This window comes from Neomonachus schauinslandi, chromosome X (genome assembly GCF_002201575.2).
Source record: "Neomonachus schauinslandi chromosome X, ASM220157v2, whole genome shotgun sequence".
Lineage (NCBI taxonomy): Eukaryota > Metazoa > Chordata > Mammalia > Carnivora > Phocidae > Neomonachus > Neomonachus schauinslandi.
Genome location: NC_058419.1, coordinates 57384344 through 57404001, shown reverse-complemented (window position 1 = coordinate 57404001; position 19658 = coordinate 57384344). Strand labels below are relative to the sequence as shown.

The 19658-nt window shown below is 36.8% G+C and overlaps 1 protein-coding gene across 1 annotated transcript; it reads right to left on the bottom strand.

Moving 5' to 3' along the window:
* Positions 1–946: 946 nt before the first annotated feature.
* Positions 947–19347, bottom strand: SATL1 (spermidine/spermine N1-acetyl transferase like 1). The gene is made up of 6 exons (XM_021683200.1): positions 18763–19347; positions 16393–16444; positions 10550–10630; positions 10032–10133; positions 9426–9466; positions 947–1117 (listed from the first exon to the last, which is right to left on the bottom strand). Exons 1-6 carry the CDS (start codon positions 19345–19347, stop codon positions 947–949), a joined length of 1032 nt encoding a protein of 343 aa, XP_021538875.1.
* Positions 19348–19658: the final 311 nt, after the last annotated feature.

Sequence of the window (19658 nt, the reverse complement as noted above, 5' to 3'; positions counted from 1 at the left end):
CAGTGTCACCTTTCTCAATCTTCTAAGGTAGGAGTGAAATGCTCTCTATTCTACATTCCTTTACACTTGGGTGTTTATAGTTGTGACAACCCATCCAATTTATTATAAAGCTAAAACTAGTATTTTTTCACAGACAAGACTCCTTGTAGGTTATGACTGAATCCTCTTTGTGCAGCTTTTATGCTTATGAAATACCTGGTACATAGTAGGAACTCATGTTCTGTTTGCAACACAGGATACAAAAGTAATTATACTTCTGTCAAAGGGCTTATATTTCTACTAGAAAAGAAAGAAACGTATGTATATACAAGTGTTATATGTAATATCTTCCCTAAGATAAATACAACCAAAGAGCTGTAAATGCTCAGAGATAAAATGTAGTTCTGAGATGATATTAAGGAGTCAGTGGTACTTGAGCTACTCAAGGTAGGGAAATAGTTCACTTACTAGTTTTTCATGAGTAAGCTCCTCAAAATTTAGCTTCAGTATTTTAAATGAATTTTTTGTACCTCAGATCTGTTTATAATCAAATGAATCCATATTTCATCAAATCTAAGACACGTTATTTGCCTCTAAGAAAAAAGTGATACCAGTTGATCATTATAATTATCCCAATTTCAGCTGTGTTAAGATGTGAAAATATAAACATCTAAAATTTAGTGAGATATGGTAGGTAAAAAATAAATATCCTACTACTAAATATAAAGTGATTCTTGATTTATCTACTCTTTTGGATCATCACCTCTGTTACTAGTCATTAGTATATTAGTTTGGATAAAGGAAGGTTGATTATATATGCCAAATCTGTTTCAGAGTAAAAGACCTGCTCAAACCAGAGTTTGATCACTTGCTGTATTGTACAACACTCAAAGTCAAACTGCTGTTGGACTCAGGTGACATTCAAATGTTGGAGCATATGTTGGGACAAGTTGAGATGAATCATCTTTCACTCTTCCTTTGCCATATCCATGAGTACTTCTCTATTAAACCTGAACAGATGCCAACCCTCCTCAGAGGAAAGGTCTAAAGCCCCTCGACGAGTATAGTAGTCAATAGAAGCCTGGTTCCAAATGACAACAAGAAAGTGCATGCAGTTACATTGGCTTCTGATGGCTATCTGTTTAAAAACAAAGAGATTACTTTTAATTGAAAGCATAGTCTTCATTAACACATTTATTTTATTAAAGGTCTATATGTAAGGCACTATGTCTGTATAATACTTCCAAATAATAATACAATAGTTAACTCTTGGACTTCTCCAAAGCTGTAAGAAGAAAAAAAGTCCTGTTGAGTTTTAAAACTCTTTCTTTGAAAAGTCCAAAGATGATTTGCCAAGTCTTCTCATTGTTTTTTCTATAAATCCAATTCAGTTTTTTTCTTTATGTTTTTATAATTTTTTTATTATGTTAGTCACCATACAGTACATCATGGTTTTTGATGTAGTGTTCCATGATTCATTGTTTGCATATAACACCCAGTGCTCCATGCAATACATACCCTCCTTAATACCCATCACTGGGTTCACCCATCCCCCCATCCCCCTCCCCTCTAAAACCCTCAGTTTGATTCCTGGAGTCCATAGTCTCTCATGGTTCGTCTCCCCCTCTGATTTCCCCCCTTCATTTTTCCCTTCCTTCTCCTAATATCCTCCATGCTATTCCTTATGTTCCACAAATAAGTAAAACCATATGATAATTGCCTTTCTCTGTTTGACTTATTTCACTTAACATAATCTCCTCCAGTCCCATCCATGTTGACACATCGGGAAAGGATGCAAAAGTTGGGTATTCATCCTTTCTGATGGCTAAGTAATATGCCATCGTATATATGGACCACATCTTCTTTATCCATTCATCTGTTGAAGGGCATCTCGGCTCCTTCCACAGTTTGGCTATTGGGGACATTGCTCTATGAACATTGGGGTGTATGTGGCCCTTCTTTTCACTATATCTGTATCTTTGGGGTAAATATCCAGTAGTGCAATTGCTGGGTCATAGGGTAGCTCTATTTTTAACTTCTTAAAGAACCTCCATACTGTTTTCCAGAGTGGCTGTACCAGGTTGCATTCCTACCAACAGTGTAAGAGGGTTCCCCTTGCTCCACAACCTCTCCAGCATTTGTTGTTTCTTGCCTTGTCAATTTTTGCCATTCTAACTGGTGTAAGGTGGTATCTCAATGTGGTTTTGATTTGAATTTTCCTGATGGCTAATGAAGATGAACATTTGTTCATGTGTCTGTTAGCCATTTGAATGTCTTCTTCAGAGAAGTGTCTTTTCATGTCTTCTGCCCATTTTTTGACTTGATTATTTGTTTTTTGGGTGTTGAGTTTGAGAAGTTCTTTATAGAACTTGGATACCAGCCCTTTGACTGTAGTGTCATTTGCAAATATCTTCTCCCATTTCTGTGGGTTGCCTCTTTGTTTTGCTGACTGTTTCCTTGCTGTGCAGGAGCTTTTTATTTTGATGAAGTCCCAAAAGTTCATTTTTGCTTTTGTTGCCCTTGCCTTTGGAGACGTGTCCTGAAAGAAGTTGCTGTGGCTGATTTCGAAGAGGTTACTGCCTATGTTTCCTTCTAGGATTTTGGTGGATTCCTGTCTCACATTGAGGTCTTTCATCCATTTTGAGTTTATCTTTGTGTATGGAGTTAGAAAATAGTTGAGTTTCATTCTTCTGTATATAGCTGTCCAATTTGCCCAGCACCATTTATTGAAGAATCTGTCTTTTTCCATTGCATATTTTTTCCTGCTTTGTCAAAGATTAATTGACCATAGAGTTGAGGGTCTGTATCTGGGCTCTCTATTCTGTTCCATTGATCTATGTGTCTGTTTTTGTGCCAGTACCATGCTGTCTTGGTGATCCCTGCTTTGTAATATAGCTTGAAGTCATGCAATGTGATGGCCCCAGCTTTGTTTTTCTTTTTCTACATTTCCTTGGCAATTCGGGGTCTTTTCTGATTCCATACAAATTTTAGGATTGTTTGTTCCAGCACTTTGAAAAATGCCATTGGCATTTTGATTGGGATGGTGTTGAAAGTATAGACTGCTCTGGGCAGCATAGACATTTTAACAATGTATTCTTCTGATCCATGAGCATGGAATGTTTTTCCATCTTTTTGTATCTTCTTCAATTTCCTTCATAAGTGTTCTGTAGTTTCTCGAGTATAGATCCTTTACCTCTTTGGTTGGGTTTATTCCAAGGTATCTTATGGTTTTAGATGCTATTGTAAATGGAATCGATTTCCTAATTTCTCTTTCTACAGTTACATTGTTAGTGTATAGAAAAGCAACTGATTTCTGTGCATTGATTTTGTATCCTGCCACATTACTGAATTGCTGTATGAGTTCTAGTAATTTGGGGGTGGATTCTTTTGGGTTTTCCACATAAAGTATCATGTCATCTGCGAAGAGAGAGAGTTTGACTTTGCCAATTTGAATACCTTTTATTTCTTTTTGTTGTCTGATTGCTATTGCTAGGACTTCCAGTACTATGTTGAACAATAGTGGCGAGAGTGGGCATCCTTGTCGAGTTCCTGATCTTAAGGGAAAGGCTCTCAGCTTTTCCCCATTGAGAATGATATTCGCTGTGGGCTCTTCATAGATGGTTTTTATGAAATTGAGGAATGTTCCTTCTATCCCTACACTCTGAAAAGTTTTAATCCGGAAAGGATGCTGTATTTTGTCAAATGCTTTTTCTGCATCAGTTGAGAGGACCATGTGGTTCTTGTATCTTCTCTTGCTGCATTCTATCACATTGATTGATTTGCAAATGTTGAACCACCCTTGCATCCCAGGGATAAATCCCACCTGGTTGAGATGGATAATCCTTTTAATGTACTGTTGGATCTTACTAGCTAGGATCTTGTTGAGAATTTTGGCATCCATATTCATCGGGATATTGGTCTGTCATTCTCCTTTTTGATGGGGTCTTTGCCTGGTTTTGGGATCAAGGTAATACTGGCCTCATAGAATGAGTTTGGAAGTTTTCCTTCTGTTTCTATTTTTTTGAAACAGTTTCAGGAGAATAGGTATTATTTCTTCTTTGAATGTTTGGTAGAATTCCTCAGGGAATCCATCAGGCCCTGGACTCTTGTTTTTTGGGAGGTTTTTGATTACTGCTCTCACATGTTTTTGCTGCAACTATTGAGATAATCGTATGGTTTTTATCCTTTCTCTTGTTAATGTGATGTATCACATTGATTGATTTGTGAATATTAAACCACCCTTGCATCCGTGGTAAATCTAACTTGATCATAGGGAAAATTTTTTTAAATGAATATTTGGGTTTGGTTTGCTAGTATTTTGTGATGATTTTTGCATCTATGTTCATCAGAGATATTGCCTTTAGTTTTCTTGTTTTGTAGTGTCTTTATCCAGTTTTGAAATCACGGTAATGCTGTCTTTGTATAATGAATTCGTAAGCTTTTCTTTCTTTTCCATTTTTTGGAATAGTTTGAGAATAAAAGGTGTTAATTCTTCTTTAAATGTCTGGTAGAATTCACCTGTGATGCCATCTGGTCCTAACTTTTGTATGGAGTTTTTTGATTGCTTGATTCAATTCCATTGCTAGTAATCAGTCTGTTCAAATTCTCTATTTCTTCCTGATTCAGTTTTCGAAGGTCATATGTTTCTAGGAATTTATCCATTTCTTTTAGGTTGTCCAATATGTTGGCATAAAATTTTTCATAATACTCTCATAATCCTTAATATTTCTGAATTATTGGTTATTATTTCTCCTTCACTTTTAATTTTATTTGAGTCCTTTTTTTGATGAATCTGGCTAAAGGTTTTCAATTTTGTTGGTATTTTCAAAGAACTAGCTCCTGGTTTCATTTATCTGTTGTATTGTTGGTGTTTTTTTTTTCCCCCCTTTTTTAGTCCCTATTTCATTGATTTCCACTGCATTCTTTGTTATCCTCTTCTTTCTAGTGGCTTTGGGCTTTGTTCTTTCTCTGTAGCTCCTTTATGTGTAAGGTTGGTTCTTTATTTGAGCTTCTTAGTTTATCAAGTAGACCTATATTGCTATAATCTTCCTTCTTAAAGCAACTTTTCCTGGATCCCAAAGATTTTGGATCATTATATTTTCATTTTCATTTGCCTCAATGTATTTTTTTTAATCTCCTCCGATTTCTTGGTTGACCTATTCGTTGTTTAATAGCATGTTTGTAGCCTCAAGGTATTTGTGTTCTTTCCAAATTTTTTCTTGTGTTTGATTTCTAGTTTCATATCATTGTAGTCAGAAAAGATGCATGATAAATTTTAATCTTTTTGAGTTTATGGAGACTCGTTTTGTGGCCTAACCTGTGATCTGTTCTGGAGAACATTTCAGATACACTTGAAAAGAATGTGTATTCCACTATTTGGAGATGGAATGTTCTGAGTATATCTTTTAGATACATCTGGTCCAATGTTTCATTCAAAGCCACTGTTTCCTAGATTTTCTGTCTGGATGGTATATCCATTAATGTAACTGAGGGTTATAGTCCCCTACTATCATTGTATTAATGTCATGTTTTTCTTTCTTTATGTCTGTTAATAGTTGCTTTATGTATGAGATACTCCTATATTGGGTGCATAAATATTTACAGTGATTATATCCTCCTGTTGGATTATTCCATTTGTAATCATGTAGTGTTCTTCTCTGTCTCCTGTTACAGTCTTTGTTTTAAAGTTTATTTTGTCTAAGTATTCATACCCCAGCTTTCTTTTCACTTACATTTGCATGGTAAATATCTTTCCATCCCTTCACTTTCAATTTGCATGTAACTTTAGTTCTGAAGGGAGACTCCTGTAGGCAGCTTATCATTGGGTCTTGCTTCTATATCCATTCAGTCACCCTATGTCTTTTGATTGGAGCATTTAGTTCATTTACATTAAAAGTAATTATTGATAGGTATGTACTTATTGCCATTTATTACCTGTTTTACAGGTATTTTTGCTGTTCTTCTCTATTACTTTTTTCTCTTGCACTTTCCTTGTCTTTGATAGCATTCTATAGTGATATGCTTGGGTTCCTTTCTCTTAATTTTTTGTGTATCCGTTAGATATTTTTGATTTGTGGTTTCCATTTGGCTCATATATAACATGCATATAGTGTAGCAGTCTATATTAAGTTGATGGTCGATTAAGTTTGAACCCATTCTATTTTTTAAAAAGATTTTGTTTATTTATTTGACAGAGAAATAGAGCCAGAGAGCACAAGTGGAGAGAATGGCAGAGGGAGAAGGAGAAACAGGCTTCCTGCTCAGCAGGGAGCCCGATGTGGGGCTCGATCCCAGCACCCTGGGATCATGACCTGAGCCAAAGGCAGACGCTTAACTGACTGAGCCACCCAGGCGCCCCTTTTTAAGAACCCATTCTAAAAGCAGTAAATTTTTATCCTCCCCCCACCATTTTATGTATATGTCCTACTTCACGCCCTTTCATTTTGTGAATCCTTTGACTTGATATTTATAGATACACTCGGTCTTACTGTTTTTGTGCTTTAACCTCCATACTGGTTTTATAAGTGATTCATCTATGGCTTTTTTTGTTTGTTTGTTTGTATTTAACTCAAGTTTTTTCCTTTCATAATTTCTTACTCCTGATTATCATGATTTCTTCCCACTCAAAGAATTCCCTTTAATAGTTCTTCTAAGGCTGGTTTAGTTGTAATGAACTGTTTTGCTTTTTGTTTGTCTGGGAAACTCTTTATCTCTACTTCTGTTCTGAATGATAGCCTTGCTGGATAGCCATGAAATGAGTATTCTTGGTTGCAAGTTGTTTCCTTTCATCACTTTGAATATATCATGCCAGTCCGTTCTGGCCTGCAAAGTTTCTGCTGAAAAATCAGCTAATAGCCTTATGGGATTTCCCTTGTATGTAACTTTTATTGCTTTTAAAATTCTCTCTTTATCACTACTTTATTGCCATTTTATTATTATGTGTGTTGGTGTAGATCTGCTTGGGTTGATTTTCTTAGGAACTCTCTGTGCCTCCTGGATCTGAATATCTGTTTCCTTCCCCAGATTAGAGAAGTTTTCAGCTATTATTTCTTCAAATAAATTTTCTGCCCCCTTCTCTTTTCTCTTTTTGGGATCCATATAATGCAAATTTTATTAGGTTTGATGATGTTGCTGAGTTCCCTAAACATGTTCTCATTTGTTTTCTATTTTTTCTTTTTCCTGTTCAGCTTTGTTGTTGTCCTCCAGCCCACTGATCTGTTCTTCTGCCTCCTCTAATCTGTTGATTTCCTCTAGTCTATTTTTCATTTCAGTTATTAAATTATTCATCCCTGATTGGTTACTTTTTTGTTTTCTATTTCTTTGTTGAAGGTTTTCCTGTGATTTTCCACTTTTCTCAAGTCCAGTATCTTTAGGACCATTAGTTTGAATTCATTATCAGGTAATTTGTTTGTCTCCATTTCATTTAGCTCTTTTGCTGTGGTTTTTTCCTGGTCTTTCATTTGGGATATATTCCTCTGTCTTATTTTGTCTAACTCTCTGTGTTTGTTTATATGTAAGGAAAATCAGTTATGTCTCCTGATCTTGAATGTAGTGGCCTTACAAAGAAGAGGTCCTATGGTGCCCTGTAGCACAATGTCTCCTGTTCACCAGAACCAGGTGCTTCATGGGTGTCTTCTATTTGGTTTGTGTGTGCCCTACTATTGTGGCTAAGCCTCATTTGCTTTTAGTCCAGTTGGCTGCAATGGCCTGCTTTGATTTTTGTGGGCCATATTTGGTCCTGTGCTGTTAAAGGGCCATTCTGTAGCAGTAGGTTTACAGTTGGGCATTGTCAGCAGTCAGACCAAAATGCCTGCCCTAAGCCCAGTTTGCTGGGGCTGAAGTCATACCAGACTGCAGAGTGCATTCCCTGCGTTGTCTCCTAAGAGGCTTATGTTGGTGGGCAGTGGCTATAAACAAATCAAATGCTATCCCCAGTTTGTCTCTTAGGGCTGTGGTAGCACCCACCTGCAGGGTGCTCTCCCTACCTTGTACCTTGAGAGGCTTTTATTGGTGGGCAAGGCTGGCAGACCAGATGCCTGTCCCCAGTGCCATGGCTGCAGTGACCCCAAACTGCAGAAGTCTCTCCCTCTGCTAACCCTGAGGTTTTTGTTGGTGGACAGGGCGAGTTATCATATCAAGTGCCTGCCCCCAGTCCATGTGCTGGTGCTGCAGACCCACTGATCAGCAGGGCATTCTCTGCACTGCCAGTTACTAGGTTTGGCTGCTAGGGCTGCAGTCGAACTGATGTGTGGGGTTATCTTTCCCTCTCCACAAGGCAGGAGTCATTTTGGACTGGTGCAGGTCACTGCCAGAGCTGCTTGAATAAGACCTGACAGGAGCTGCTTGGAGAGACTCCTGCTGAGTGGGGTGAAATGGATGGAGTGGATCCACAGGAGAATGTGGGGTGGGATGCATGCTATTAGCAAGGTAGGTGCAGCATACCCCGTTTCCCACAAGTATCCAGCTATCTAGGCTGGGAAGTAGGGGTTTGGGGAAGAGAGAAATGACTCCCACCAGCTTTTTTATTCTTGGCATAGTCTCCTAAAGATCCCTGCCCCTCCAGCACATATTCTGAGATTTGTAAATAAATCTTCATGGATACCCTAGGCATTTTTCATACTGCTGCTTCTGTGTTCTGTCCTGGTGGGGTTGTTTGTTATGCTGTCTCTTTAAGGTTGGGGACTCCATTTCCTATTGCCCTCTCACTCTCAGCGCTAAGCCCACTGATTTTTAACGTTCCTGGAGTTAAGCCCAACTGGTTGTAAAAATTCGAGAAGTTAAGCCCCATGGTTTTCAAAGCCAAATGTTATGGGCACTTGTCTCCAATGCAGATCCCCCATGCCTGGGTTGCCGGCTGTGGGGTCTGATCCTCTCCCTTCTATGTGCTTGTGGTGTCCCTCCCATTTGTGGTTAGTCTCCCCAGGAATCTGGTTCTTGACCTTGTCTCTGCCTCTCCTACCCTTTTCAATGTGGACTCCTCCCTTTGATTAACTGTGGGATGTCTGTTCTGCTAGTCTTTAGGTCATTTTCTGGGTTGGTTGCACTGATGTGGCTGTTTTCTAGGTGTGTCCCTGGGACAAAATGAGCTTAGGAGGCTCCTACTCCAACTTCCCAGAAGTCATTTTTATGCTATTCTTATATTCATACCATGGACCTATTTTATAGGTAGATTTGCCTTCTAATCTCCCTCTTGCTTACTTCTGCTTTATAGCAAAGTGGTGTATAGTATGGTTGTGGGTTACATAGAAATCAATTTTTGATTAAACATAATTCAAATATAATTATATGACTATCTGATTTGAAGATCTATTTTAATTGAAATAAAAAATAAGTATGTTTTGAGGTTATGTTCAGAAGGTGAGATAAATTAATTTACACCCTGTTAAATAATATTTAATGAAGAAAATGACAACGTACAGAATACCAATACTAAATGTAATACATACCTGACTTAACCTCTTCAGCATTTCAGCTCCAATACCTAGACCTTTTAAATAGATAATGGAAAATGACACGAGTTTTAAAAATCCACTTAACAAGTTTTGCTTTAATCTTAAAGAAGTAAAATATGAAACCCTATATGTGGCTGTTATATATTCTTAATAGCTTGTGTTGAAACTCAACTCATGAATGTTTTTAATATCTTCTTCCTAATTGTAAAGTGGTTCCAAAGGTAATAGAAAAGATTTTGGATTTAAAGATTGGTGAAGCAGAAATGAGTCCCTGTCACTCTCATAATATAGTATATTTCTTATTCACTTCCAGACAAAACAACCTAAAATATAAACGCATTTTTTGAAGATAAAAGGATAGCTGTGATAATTTGGCTTATTCAAGCTTTGATGGGAACTAAAAAGAAAGTCATTTTCTAATCTGTGATTGAGTTTTCCCCATATGCAAGGATAACTAGGATAGTGATCAGTCTCATGAAATAGAAGTGAGTTACATAAACTAACTTAAATACCATATTTATAGTGAAGCCCTATCTCTACTCCTTAAAATATGCCATTTTAATTTTTAAACTATAAGTAATAATATAAGTGTAGCTCGACCTCGGTAAGCTTGTATGACATAAAAGTCCTCTAGGTAAAGTAACTTGCCAATCCAGGGGTCATACGTAAAGTAGTACATGGCAAATCCAACAGTCACTTTGCCTAGAAGAGGGACGAGAAGGTACAACGAGATTAATGCTTTGAATCTTAAGAGTGTTCTTTCCTCTAAAATTGAATATCTTAGTGTTTTCTTTATTAAACTAATAAAAGCTTACTGGACAAAATATCAAACAGTACAAAAAATACATAATGTAGGTTTAGGTCCCTTATAACAAAATCTTAAAAAAAGACAGGCCATCTTTTAATAATGTATATTCTTCCAAATTTTTTCCTATGCATATACGAATACATACCACACATTTTCTGTAAAAAAATAAAAAAATAAAAAACAACTAAGTTTATGTACTTATACTCTTCTACTCTGTTTAGTAGTAATTCTGTGCTATCAAATTGTTCTTCATTTTCAAGGTAGAGAAAGTATACCCCAGATTAAATTGGAAGAGGCAGATTTATTTTACCTGATGGTTTTTGTTGATTGTGTACTTCTGCAATTAGACAGTAGAAAAGGGGATTGTCCCCAAAGCCATCTCTGAGTAAATCTGAAATATAAATTCATATACAATATGTTAAAAAGTTTATAATAAAGAAAAGGAAGATGGTAGAGTAGGCAGTACCAGGAATTCATCTCTGCACCTCTATAACTGTACTGGCAGTGAATATTCTGGAACTCTAGAGTTTATTTGAACGCTTACAACTTCCAGAGGACAGCTTGGCTGGTAAACTGCAGTTAATTGTGGTCAAATTCAGCTATCAGCCCACTGGTGGCTTACAAGTTTCCCCTGCCCCCTTGCCTCATGGCAGCAGCTGTACAGACGGCAACATGAATTGTTGAGTGATTGCTGGAGCCAGGGTAGGCATTAGGGGACTTATCCTCCAAATACTGGAGTTCTGTGTTCTGCTCATGGATTGCTACTCTTAATGCTAAGGTGAGAGCTTAGAAGTTGGCCACCATTTTTCCAACCGCCACCAATGAAAGCAGCTTCCAGATGTAAAAAGAGCCACACGAGAATTTAGAAAGCTACCGTGCATGACCAGGGAAACACAGACTTAGAAAAGACCTCAGAACACCTTAAACATTTAACTCAGGCTGATCTCTTACAGAGATACCCTATAACAATAAAAAACAAAAACAAAAAAAAACAGCCATCCTGGGGAAGGGGGAGAATTTTATTTCCAGAGTTAACATAAGATTCAAACGTCCAGTTTTCAACAACAAATCACAAGGCATACAAAGAAATTGGAAACTGTGCCCCATTCAAAAGAATGAAGTAAATCAATAGAAAACATACCTGAGGAAGCCCACATGTATTAGAACAAGACTAAAACAACTGTCTTAAAGATGCTCAAAGAGCTAAAGGAAAGACAGGCACAAAAACAGGAAACAAATATATGAACAAAATAAGAATCTCAGTAACAAAATACAAATTATAAAAAAAAAAAAAAGATGGGCGCCTGGGTGGCTCAGTTGGTTAAGCCACTGCCTTCAGCTCAGGTCATGATCCTGGAGTCCCGGGATCGAGTCCCGCATCGGGCTCCCTGCTCAGCAAGGAGCCTGCTTCTCCCTCTAACCCTCCCCCCTCTCATGTACTCTCTCTCTCTCATTCTCGCTCTCTCAAAATAATAAATAAATCTTTAAAAAAAAAAAAAGAACCCCCACCCAAAATTCTGAAGCTGATAATTATGTACAATAACTGAAGTGACAAATGCACTGTAGAGGTTCAAAATCAGAATTGAGCTAGCAGAAGAAAAAAAAAATAGTGAATTTGAATATAAGACAATTGAAATTACCAAGTCAGGAACTGAAAGAAAAACAATGAAGAAAAATAAACAGTGCCTAAGGGCTTTGTGGAACACCATCAAATGGGCCAGTATACACTCTATAAGGCAGATTCTTAGCATGATAAGAGAGAAGGGAAAAAAGAATATTTGAAGAAATGATGGCTGAAAACTTCCCAAATTTGAATCAATTAATGTATCTACAAATCCAAGAAGCTCAACAAACTCCAAGTAGTATAAACCAAAAAGAGCAACACTAAGACACATAAGCAAACTGCTGAAAGACAAAGAGAAAATTCTGAAAGCAGCAAGAGAGAAGGAACTTGTCATGTACAATGAATCATCAGTAGGGTTATCATCTGATTTCTCATCAGAAACCTTGGAGACGAGAAGGCCGTGAGTTTATCTATTCAAAGTGCTGGGGGAGCCTATCAACTGAGAATTGTATCTCTACCAAAACTGCCCTTCAGAAATGAGGGAGAAATCAAGACATCCCCAGATCACCACCAAAAACAAAGAAACAAAAACCTAAGGGATTTTATTATCAGTATACCTGCCCTGCATAAAATGCTAGAAGTCTTTCAGGTTGACATGAAAGAAAGCTAGACAGTAACTCAAAGCCACATAAAGAAATAAAGATAAAAGTAAAGATACCTAGTTAAAGGTAAATGCATGGGCAATTATAAGGGCTAGAGTTATTTTAATTTTGTTTATAACTCCACTTTTTATTTTCTACATAATTTAAAGACAACTGCATAAAATTAGTTATTAATATATGTTATTGGGCACATAATGTACAAAGATGTAACCTCTAACATCAATAACATAAAAGAAGGGAAATGGAGATGTATAAGAGTTTTGTATGCTATTGGAATTAAGCTGGTATAAATTCAAATTAGATTATTATAACTTTAGGATGTTAAATGTAATTTCCATAATAACCACAAAGAAAATATCTATAAAATATACACATAAGGAAATGAGAAGGGAATCAAAATATTTCAATACAAAAATCAACAAAACACAAAAGAAGGTAGCAGTGGAGGAAATGAGGAACAAAAAGCCTGTATGGCATATAGAAAACAGCAAAATGGAAGAAGTCCCTCCTCATTTACTTTAAATGTAAATGGATTAAATAGTCTAATCAAAAGACAGAGATGAGCATAATGGATTAAAAAAATGATCCAACTCTATGCTGTCTATAGGGGACTCACTTTAGATTTAAACACACACACACAGAAAGGTTGATAGTGAAAAATAATGGAAAAAAGATATTTCATGCAAATAGTAACCAAGAGAGCTGAGGTGGCTGTAGTATATCAAACATCATAGACTTTAAGTTAAAACTGTTACAAGAGACAAGGAGATTATTTAATAATAAAAGGGTCAATTCATGAAGAAGATACAACATTTATAAACATTTATGTACCAATCAGAGATCCAAACTAAATGAAGCAAATACAGAATTGAAGATAGAAAAATAGCTCTACAATAATAGTAGGAAACTTCAGGTCTTCAATTTCAATAATGTATTGAACAACCAGACAGAAGATAAATAATTTGCTAGATTATTTGAACAACAATATAGATCAAATGGACCTAAAAGAAATACAAAGTACACTCCACCCAACAACAACATAATGCACATTTTTCTCAAGTGCACATGGAACTTTGTCTAGGATAAGGCCGTATGTTAGGCCACAAAACAAGTCAATAAATTTTGAAAGATTGAAATCATACAAAGTATCTTTTCCAATCCCAGTGGAATGAAACTAGAAATCAACAGCAGAAGGAAACTAGGAATATCACATATATGTAGAAATTAATGCACTCTTAACCAATAGGTCAAAGAAAAATCACAAGGGAAATTAGAAAACACTTAGAGATGAATGAAAATGAAAATGCAACATATGGAACTTATAGAATGCACTGAAAGCAGTGCTTGAAACTTATAGAATGCACTTGAAAGCAGCTATAAATGCTACATTAAAAAAAAAAAAAAGATCTCAAGCAATAACCTAACCTTATACCTTAAGAAACTAGAAAAAAGGAGCAAACCAAGCCCAAAACTAACTGAAGGGAGGTAATGATAAAGTTTAGAGCAGAGATAAACAAAATAAAGGGAAAAAGTACGATAGGGAAGAATCAGTAAAACCAAAATTTGGTTCTTTGAAAATATCAACAAATTGAAAACTAGACTGACAAAAAAGAGAGAAGATGCAAGTTAATTAAAATCAGAAATAAAGCAACACTACTACTGACCTTACAGAGATGAAAAGGATTATAAGTAAATACTATGAAATTTACACCAAGAAATTAGATAACCCAGAAGAAATGAACAAATTCCTTGAAACTTACAAATGACCTAAACTGATTCAAGAAAAAATCTGAGCAGACCTGTAACAAGAGTTTGAATCAGTAATCAAAAAAAAATTTCTCAACAAAGTAAAGTCAGGAACCAGGAGATGGTTTCCCTGGTGAATTCTATCAAAAATTTAAAGAAGAATTAACATAATCCTTAAACTCTTCCAAAAAAGTGTGAAGAGGAAGAAACATTTCCTAACTCATTCTATGAGGTCAGTATTACTTTGATACTGAAGACAGGTAAAGACATCACAAAAGGGACGCCTGAGTGCCTCAGTCAGTTAAGCATCTGCCTTTGGCTCAGGTCATGATCCCAGGTCGTGGGATCTAACCCCATGGCCAGCTCCCCAATCTGCTTCTCCCTCTCCCTCTGCCCCTTCCCCCACTCTTGCTCTCTCTGGCCTTCTTTCTCAAATAAATAAATGGAATATTACTTAGCCATCAGAAAGGATGAATCCCCAACTTTTGCATCCTTTCCAGATGCGTCAACATGGGTGGGACTGGAGGAGATTATGCTAAATGAAATGAGTCAAACAGAGAAAGGCAATTATCATATGGTTTCATTTGTGGAACATAAGGAATAGCATGGAGGATATTAGGAGAAGGAAGGGAAAAATGAAAGGGGGAAATCAGAGGGGGAGACGAACCATGAGAGATTATGGACTCCGGGAATCAAACTGAGGGTTTTAGAGGGGAGGGGGGTGGGGGGATGGGTGAGCCCAGTGATGGGTATTAAGGAGGGCACGTATTGCATGGAGCACTGGGTGTTATATGCAAACAATGAATCATGGAACACTACATCAAAAACTATGATGCACCATATGGTATGATTTATCCTAGGAAAGAGAGGAAGGTTCAACATAAATCAATATAATACATCATATTAACAAAAGGAAAAAAACACATGAACATCTCAGTTGATGCAGGAAAGGCATTTGACAAAATACAATACACCTTCATGACAAAAGCCCTCAGAAAACCAGGAATAGAGGAAAATTCTTCAACATTATAAAGGGTACTTATAAAAAACCATTAACTTCATGCTCAATGGTGAATGGCTTAAAGCATCCCCCCCTAAGATTAAGAAGACAAGGATGCCCACTTTTACTACTGCTTTTCGACATTGTACTGGAAGTTATAGCCAAAACTATTAGAAAAGAAAAAGAAATAAAAGCTATCTAAATTAGAAAGAGGTAAAATGATCTCTGCAGATGACAAAATCCTACTGATAAAAAACCTCAAAGAATCCAAAAGAAAGTTACTATAGCTAATAAAGGCATTCAGCAAATTTGCAATCTATAAGATCAACAAACAAAAGTCATTTTTGTTTCTATACACAAAAAGAACAAACTAAAAAGTAAACTAAGAAAACAACTCCATTTACCTAAATAAAGATAGCCCCTAAAATAAATACCTAGGAATTAATATAACCAAAGAGGTGAAATATTTGCATGCTGAAAACTACAAAAAACATTGCTGAAAGAAAAGGACCTAAGTAAGTTGAAAGACCTCTTGTATTCATAGATAAGACATAACATTGTTAAGATGTCAGTACTACCCAAAGTGGTCTAAAAATTTAATGCAATGGCTATCAAAATTCCAGTCCTTATCTCTTTTCACAGAAATGGTAAAGCCCATCCTCAAATTCATTTGGAATTCCAAGTGTGTAATTTTATATGCTTTAATCCTCTCTTAATGTTCATATTTCCTGCCTAAGAAGTTCTAATTCATTGTAAAACACTAGCCTATCCTTTTAACATTGCTGGCTATCAAAATGTAGTGAATATCTTGAAAATAGTCTGTCATTTTCTGTTTATCTATTTCATCCTATTTGGCTACTACCAACGTATTGGGCATTAAATTTACTTTCTTTGAGCAGTTACATTTCTCATTCTACATTTTGAAAATTAGTTGAAGTCTATTGCAGCCATAAGATGTAAAAGCTCTTACATATGAATTTCATACTTAAAAAATGGGGAAGATATAGTGGTTCACTGACAAAGCTACCAAACTAATGTCCTGCACATGTAGGCACTATTAATGGCATCATCTTTGTGTACCAAAGACAGCAGCTTCCACATATCTAGGTACAAGTAGTATGTGTGTGTACATTATGCCATGTTTCTTTTTTTAGCTCTGAAAATACTATAAAACATCTTACCTGTTACTGTTAACTTCACTGAATCTAGCATGTTTTCACAGGAAGCCAATTCCTATCAAAGTAGAGAAAACTTTCAGTTTATGGCTTAATAATAAATTCTTAAGATGATAATCATGAAGTTTTTCTTGAGCACTTATTTATTGAGCATTTATTAACGTAAGATGTCCCAGTTGGTATTAATAAAAGTGAGTGAGAATTAACTCCAGTCATCTAGAACCTTAAAATCTAAATGTATGTCGAGAGAAGATCAACTATGTCAATAACTCACTCATGAAGATAGGCTGTCCAGGTAACTAGTCTTGAATACAACCAGAAAGGTTGAAGTTAAAAATGTTCCTGAATATTCAAGGTAGATGTCACAAAGTCTATATACAATAAAGCTAGTAGACTTTATGAAAGGTCTGTCATGTTTGCCTGTGAGGTGTTTTTCCCAGTTTAACTTTAGACTTTGTCAATGTGGCTTTTCGCTATATCATTTTTTTTTGCACATTCAAATTAATACATGGTTTGGATCTCAAGTCACTGCCCACTTTCAGATTATTGGAACATAAAGCTCAAAGCTACTTAATTATTACATTCATACCTATGAGTAAATAATGTCTCATGTCTATAATAGTAAGTAATTTAGCTTTTCTAGTATTTTTCTAGTGAATACTCATTAAAATTATTCCCAAGAAACTTCTAGTTTATATTCAGGTACATGAGGCAAGTTTAAAATTAAATGTGGTCAGGAACTCCACAGAAACAGGTTCATTGAAGTGGGAGGGTCCAGGGATCTATTTTTCCCTTGGTGATGTTTGGAAAGATAAGGAAGGTAAGTTTTCTGGATAGAGAGATTCACTGCCATTCAGTAATAAATTCATTAATTGCCAGCTGGGTGTCAGATACTAAGCTCCAAAAATTTTAAGTGTTTTCTACATGGAAAAATGTGCTTCTGGAATAATTAACATGTTGTGTGTAGTATTTTGATTGATGATCTGATCATGCAGATTAATGCCAGTTAGAGAAATGATATGGGAACTTGTGGGGATAGAATAAAGTAGAAGATATAGATACCCAGTTCTTACAGATCTGTAATAGGACCTAGCATCATTTCAGCAGATAGATTTCACTAGAAAACGTTTGGTGTTTTATTTTGGCCATTAAAACACATTCTCTGATCAAAGAGAAAGGAACGTGGCCTGATTTAAGGATTTATAGATGATAGATGATAGATAAATAGAAAAAATATATAAATTATATATAAAATATATGTATATATAAATTAGTAGATGGAAACATTTTCATTGCAAAACTCTTATTTTTTTTATTTTTATTTTTTTAAAGATTTTATTCATTTATTTTGACAGAGAGAGACACAGCGAGAGAGGGAACACAAGCAGGGGGAGTGGGAGAGGGAGAAGCAGGCTTCCCGCCGAGCAGGGAGCCCGATGCGGGGCTCAATCCCAGGACCCTGGGATCATGACCTGAGCCGAAGGCAGACGCTTCACGACTGAGCCACCCAGGCGCCCCGCAAAACTCTTTTTATAAAAGGTTCCCTTATCTACAACCTGTGCCTTATTCCAGCCTCATATTTACTCCATTAAAAATCTAGGCTACTACTTTTATATGGAATTGTTTAGGCTGTGCATCACATAAGTGATTGTTTGAGGGCCACAGAACTTAAGCACAGTAACCATGGCTATTAGTTTGTCCCCTTTACTATATACTGGGATGATTTCCAGGAAAACCATAATTACCTCCTTAAAAATGATTTTTTAAATCAGACATTTTTAACCCAACTCCTTGGATTCCTGGAGGTTGTCTGTGGATGGGTGTGGATGGGCTTCAGGAGTCAAAGAACTATCTGAAATTGTATGGAAAATTTGTTCTGGATGAATATTTTTTTCGGCACAATCATTAGCTTCTACATGTAGGTGTGGTCTTAAAAGCAACAAGACTTGCTACCCTAAAATCTTATACATTAATACCTGAAATTCTATTACTGATAGGTCATTCATTTAAGTGAAACATTCCTTTTCTCTAAGATCCTCTTAAAGATAAAATTTACCTACGACGGACAACATACTAGGTCCCTGAAATATCCATGAATTCATCTCCCCCCCCCACTTCCTGAGCCCACTACTTTAAGTCAAGAAATTTATGTGTAATTATTTTACATTATTACAACAATCTTTTGATATAGATAGTACTATGATCTTGATTTTAGATGTGAAAATTGAAACCTAGAGAGGTTCAGTAACTTCTAGAAAGTTGTGTATGTGGGTCATAATTAGCAGAGCTAGGATTCAAACCCAACCTATGCCTTCCTTACTCTCAGCCCTAAACTAATGCCATGAAACTCCACAGAACAAGGAGAAAGACGCTTACTTTAATTAGGTGCAAGATTTCTGGGCAGTCATGAGCCTCTGCAGGTCTTACTCGGAAAGAATTCATGCTTGGTTGCCTCATGCCTGATTGGCTTCTGCCTGGTTGCCTTATGCCTGGTTGGCTTGGACTTGGTTGGTTCATGCCTGCTTGGCTTGTCCCTGATTGGCGTGTTCCTGCTTGACTTGTGCCTGATTGGCTGAGGCCTGGTTGTCTCATGCCTGATTGACTCATACTGCATTGGCTCAGGCCTGGTTGCCTCGTGCATGGTTGGGTTGGGCCTGGTTGCCTCATGCTTAGTTGACTTGTGCTGAATTGGCTCAAGCATGGTTGCCTCATGCTTGGTCGCCATATGCCTGGTTGGCTCAGGCCTGGTTGGCTCATACCTGGTTGCCATGTGCCTGGTTGGCTCCTGACTGGTTGTTTCATGCTCAGTTGGTTCATGTCAGGTAAGCTTGTATTTGGTTGGTTTATGTCCAGTTGGTTCGTACCAAATGAGCTCATGCCTGGCTGGCTCATCCCTGGTTGGTTCATGTCTGGTAAGCTTGATTGTTTCATGCCTGATTGGTTCATGCCAAGTTGATTCATTCCTGGTTGGCTAAGGACTTGTTGACTTATGACTGGTTGGCTGAGGACTGGCTGGCAGATGATGGGTTGGCAGATGCCTGGTTGGCCAGTGACTAAGTATCTTGATGGAGCAGGAGTCCTTAACTACAGCACTGTAGTGGGAGGCTCTAGGATGTTTCTGTTTTTTCTCAACTTGATTCGTACTTTGAGACCCCTCTATCAAGATGAGAATGGAGAAATAAAGGACTACCTAAAGAAGATTATCGATGCCTCTGATTTGCTGGAGTTGACCTCACCAGCGATTACAGCTGGAGGCTTGGCTGGGTTTCAGG

Bases quoted from the DNA above. Each gene is read 5' to 3' on its own strand.
- SATL1 (XM_021683200.1), bottom strand. From the start codon at position 19,347: ATGAATCAACTTGGCATGAACCAATCAGGCATGAAACAATCAAGCTTA. The intron at 16,445-18,762 runs GTAAGCGTCTTT...CTACTTTGATAG, and splicing joins AAATCTTGCACCTAATTAAA to GAATTGGCTTCCTGTGAAAA. The intron at 1,118-9,425 runs GTATGTATTACA...GTTTTTAAACAG, and splicing joins TGCTGAAGAGGTTAAGTCAG to ATAGCCATCAGAAGCCAATG.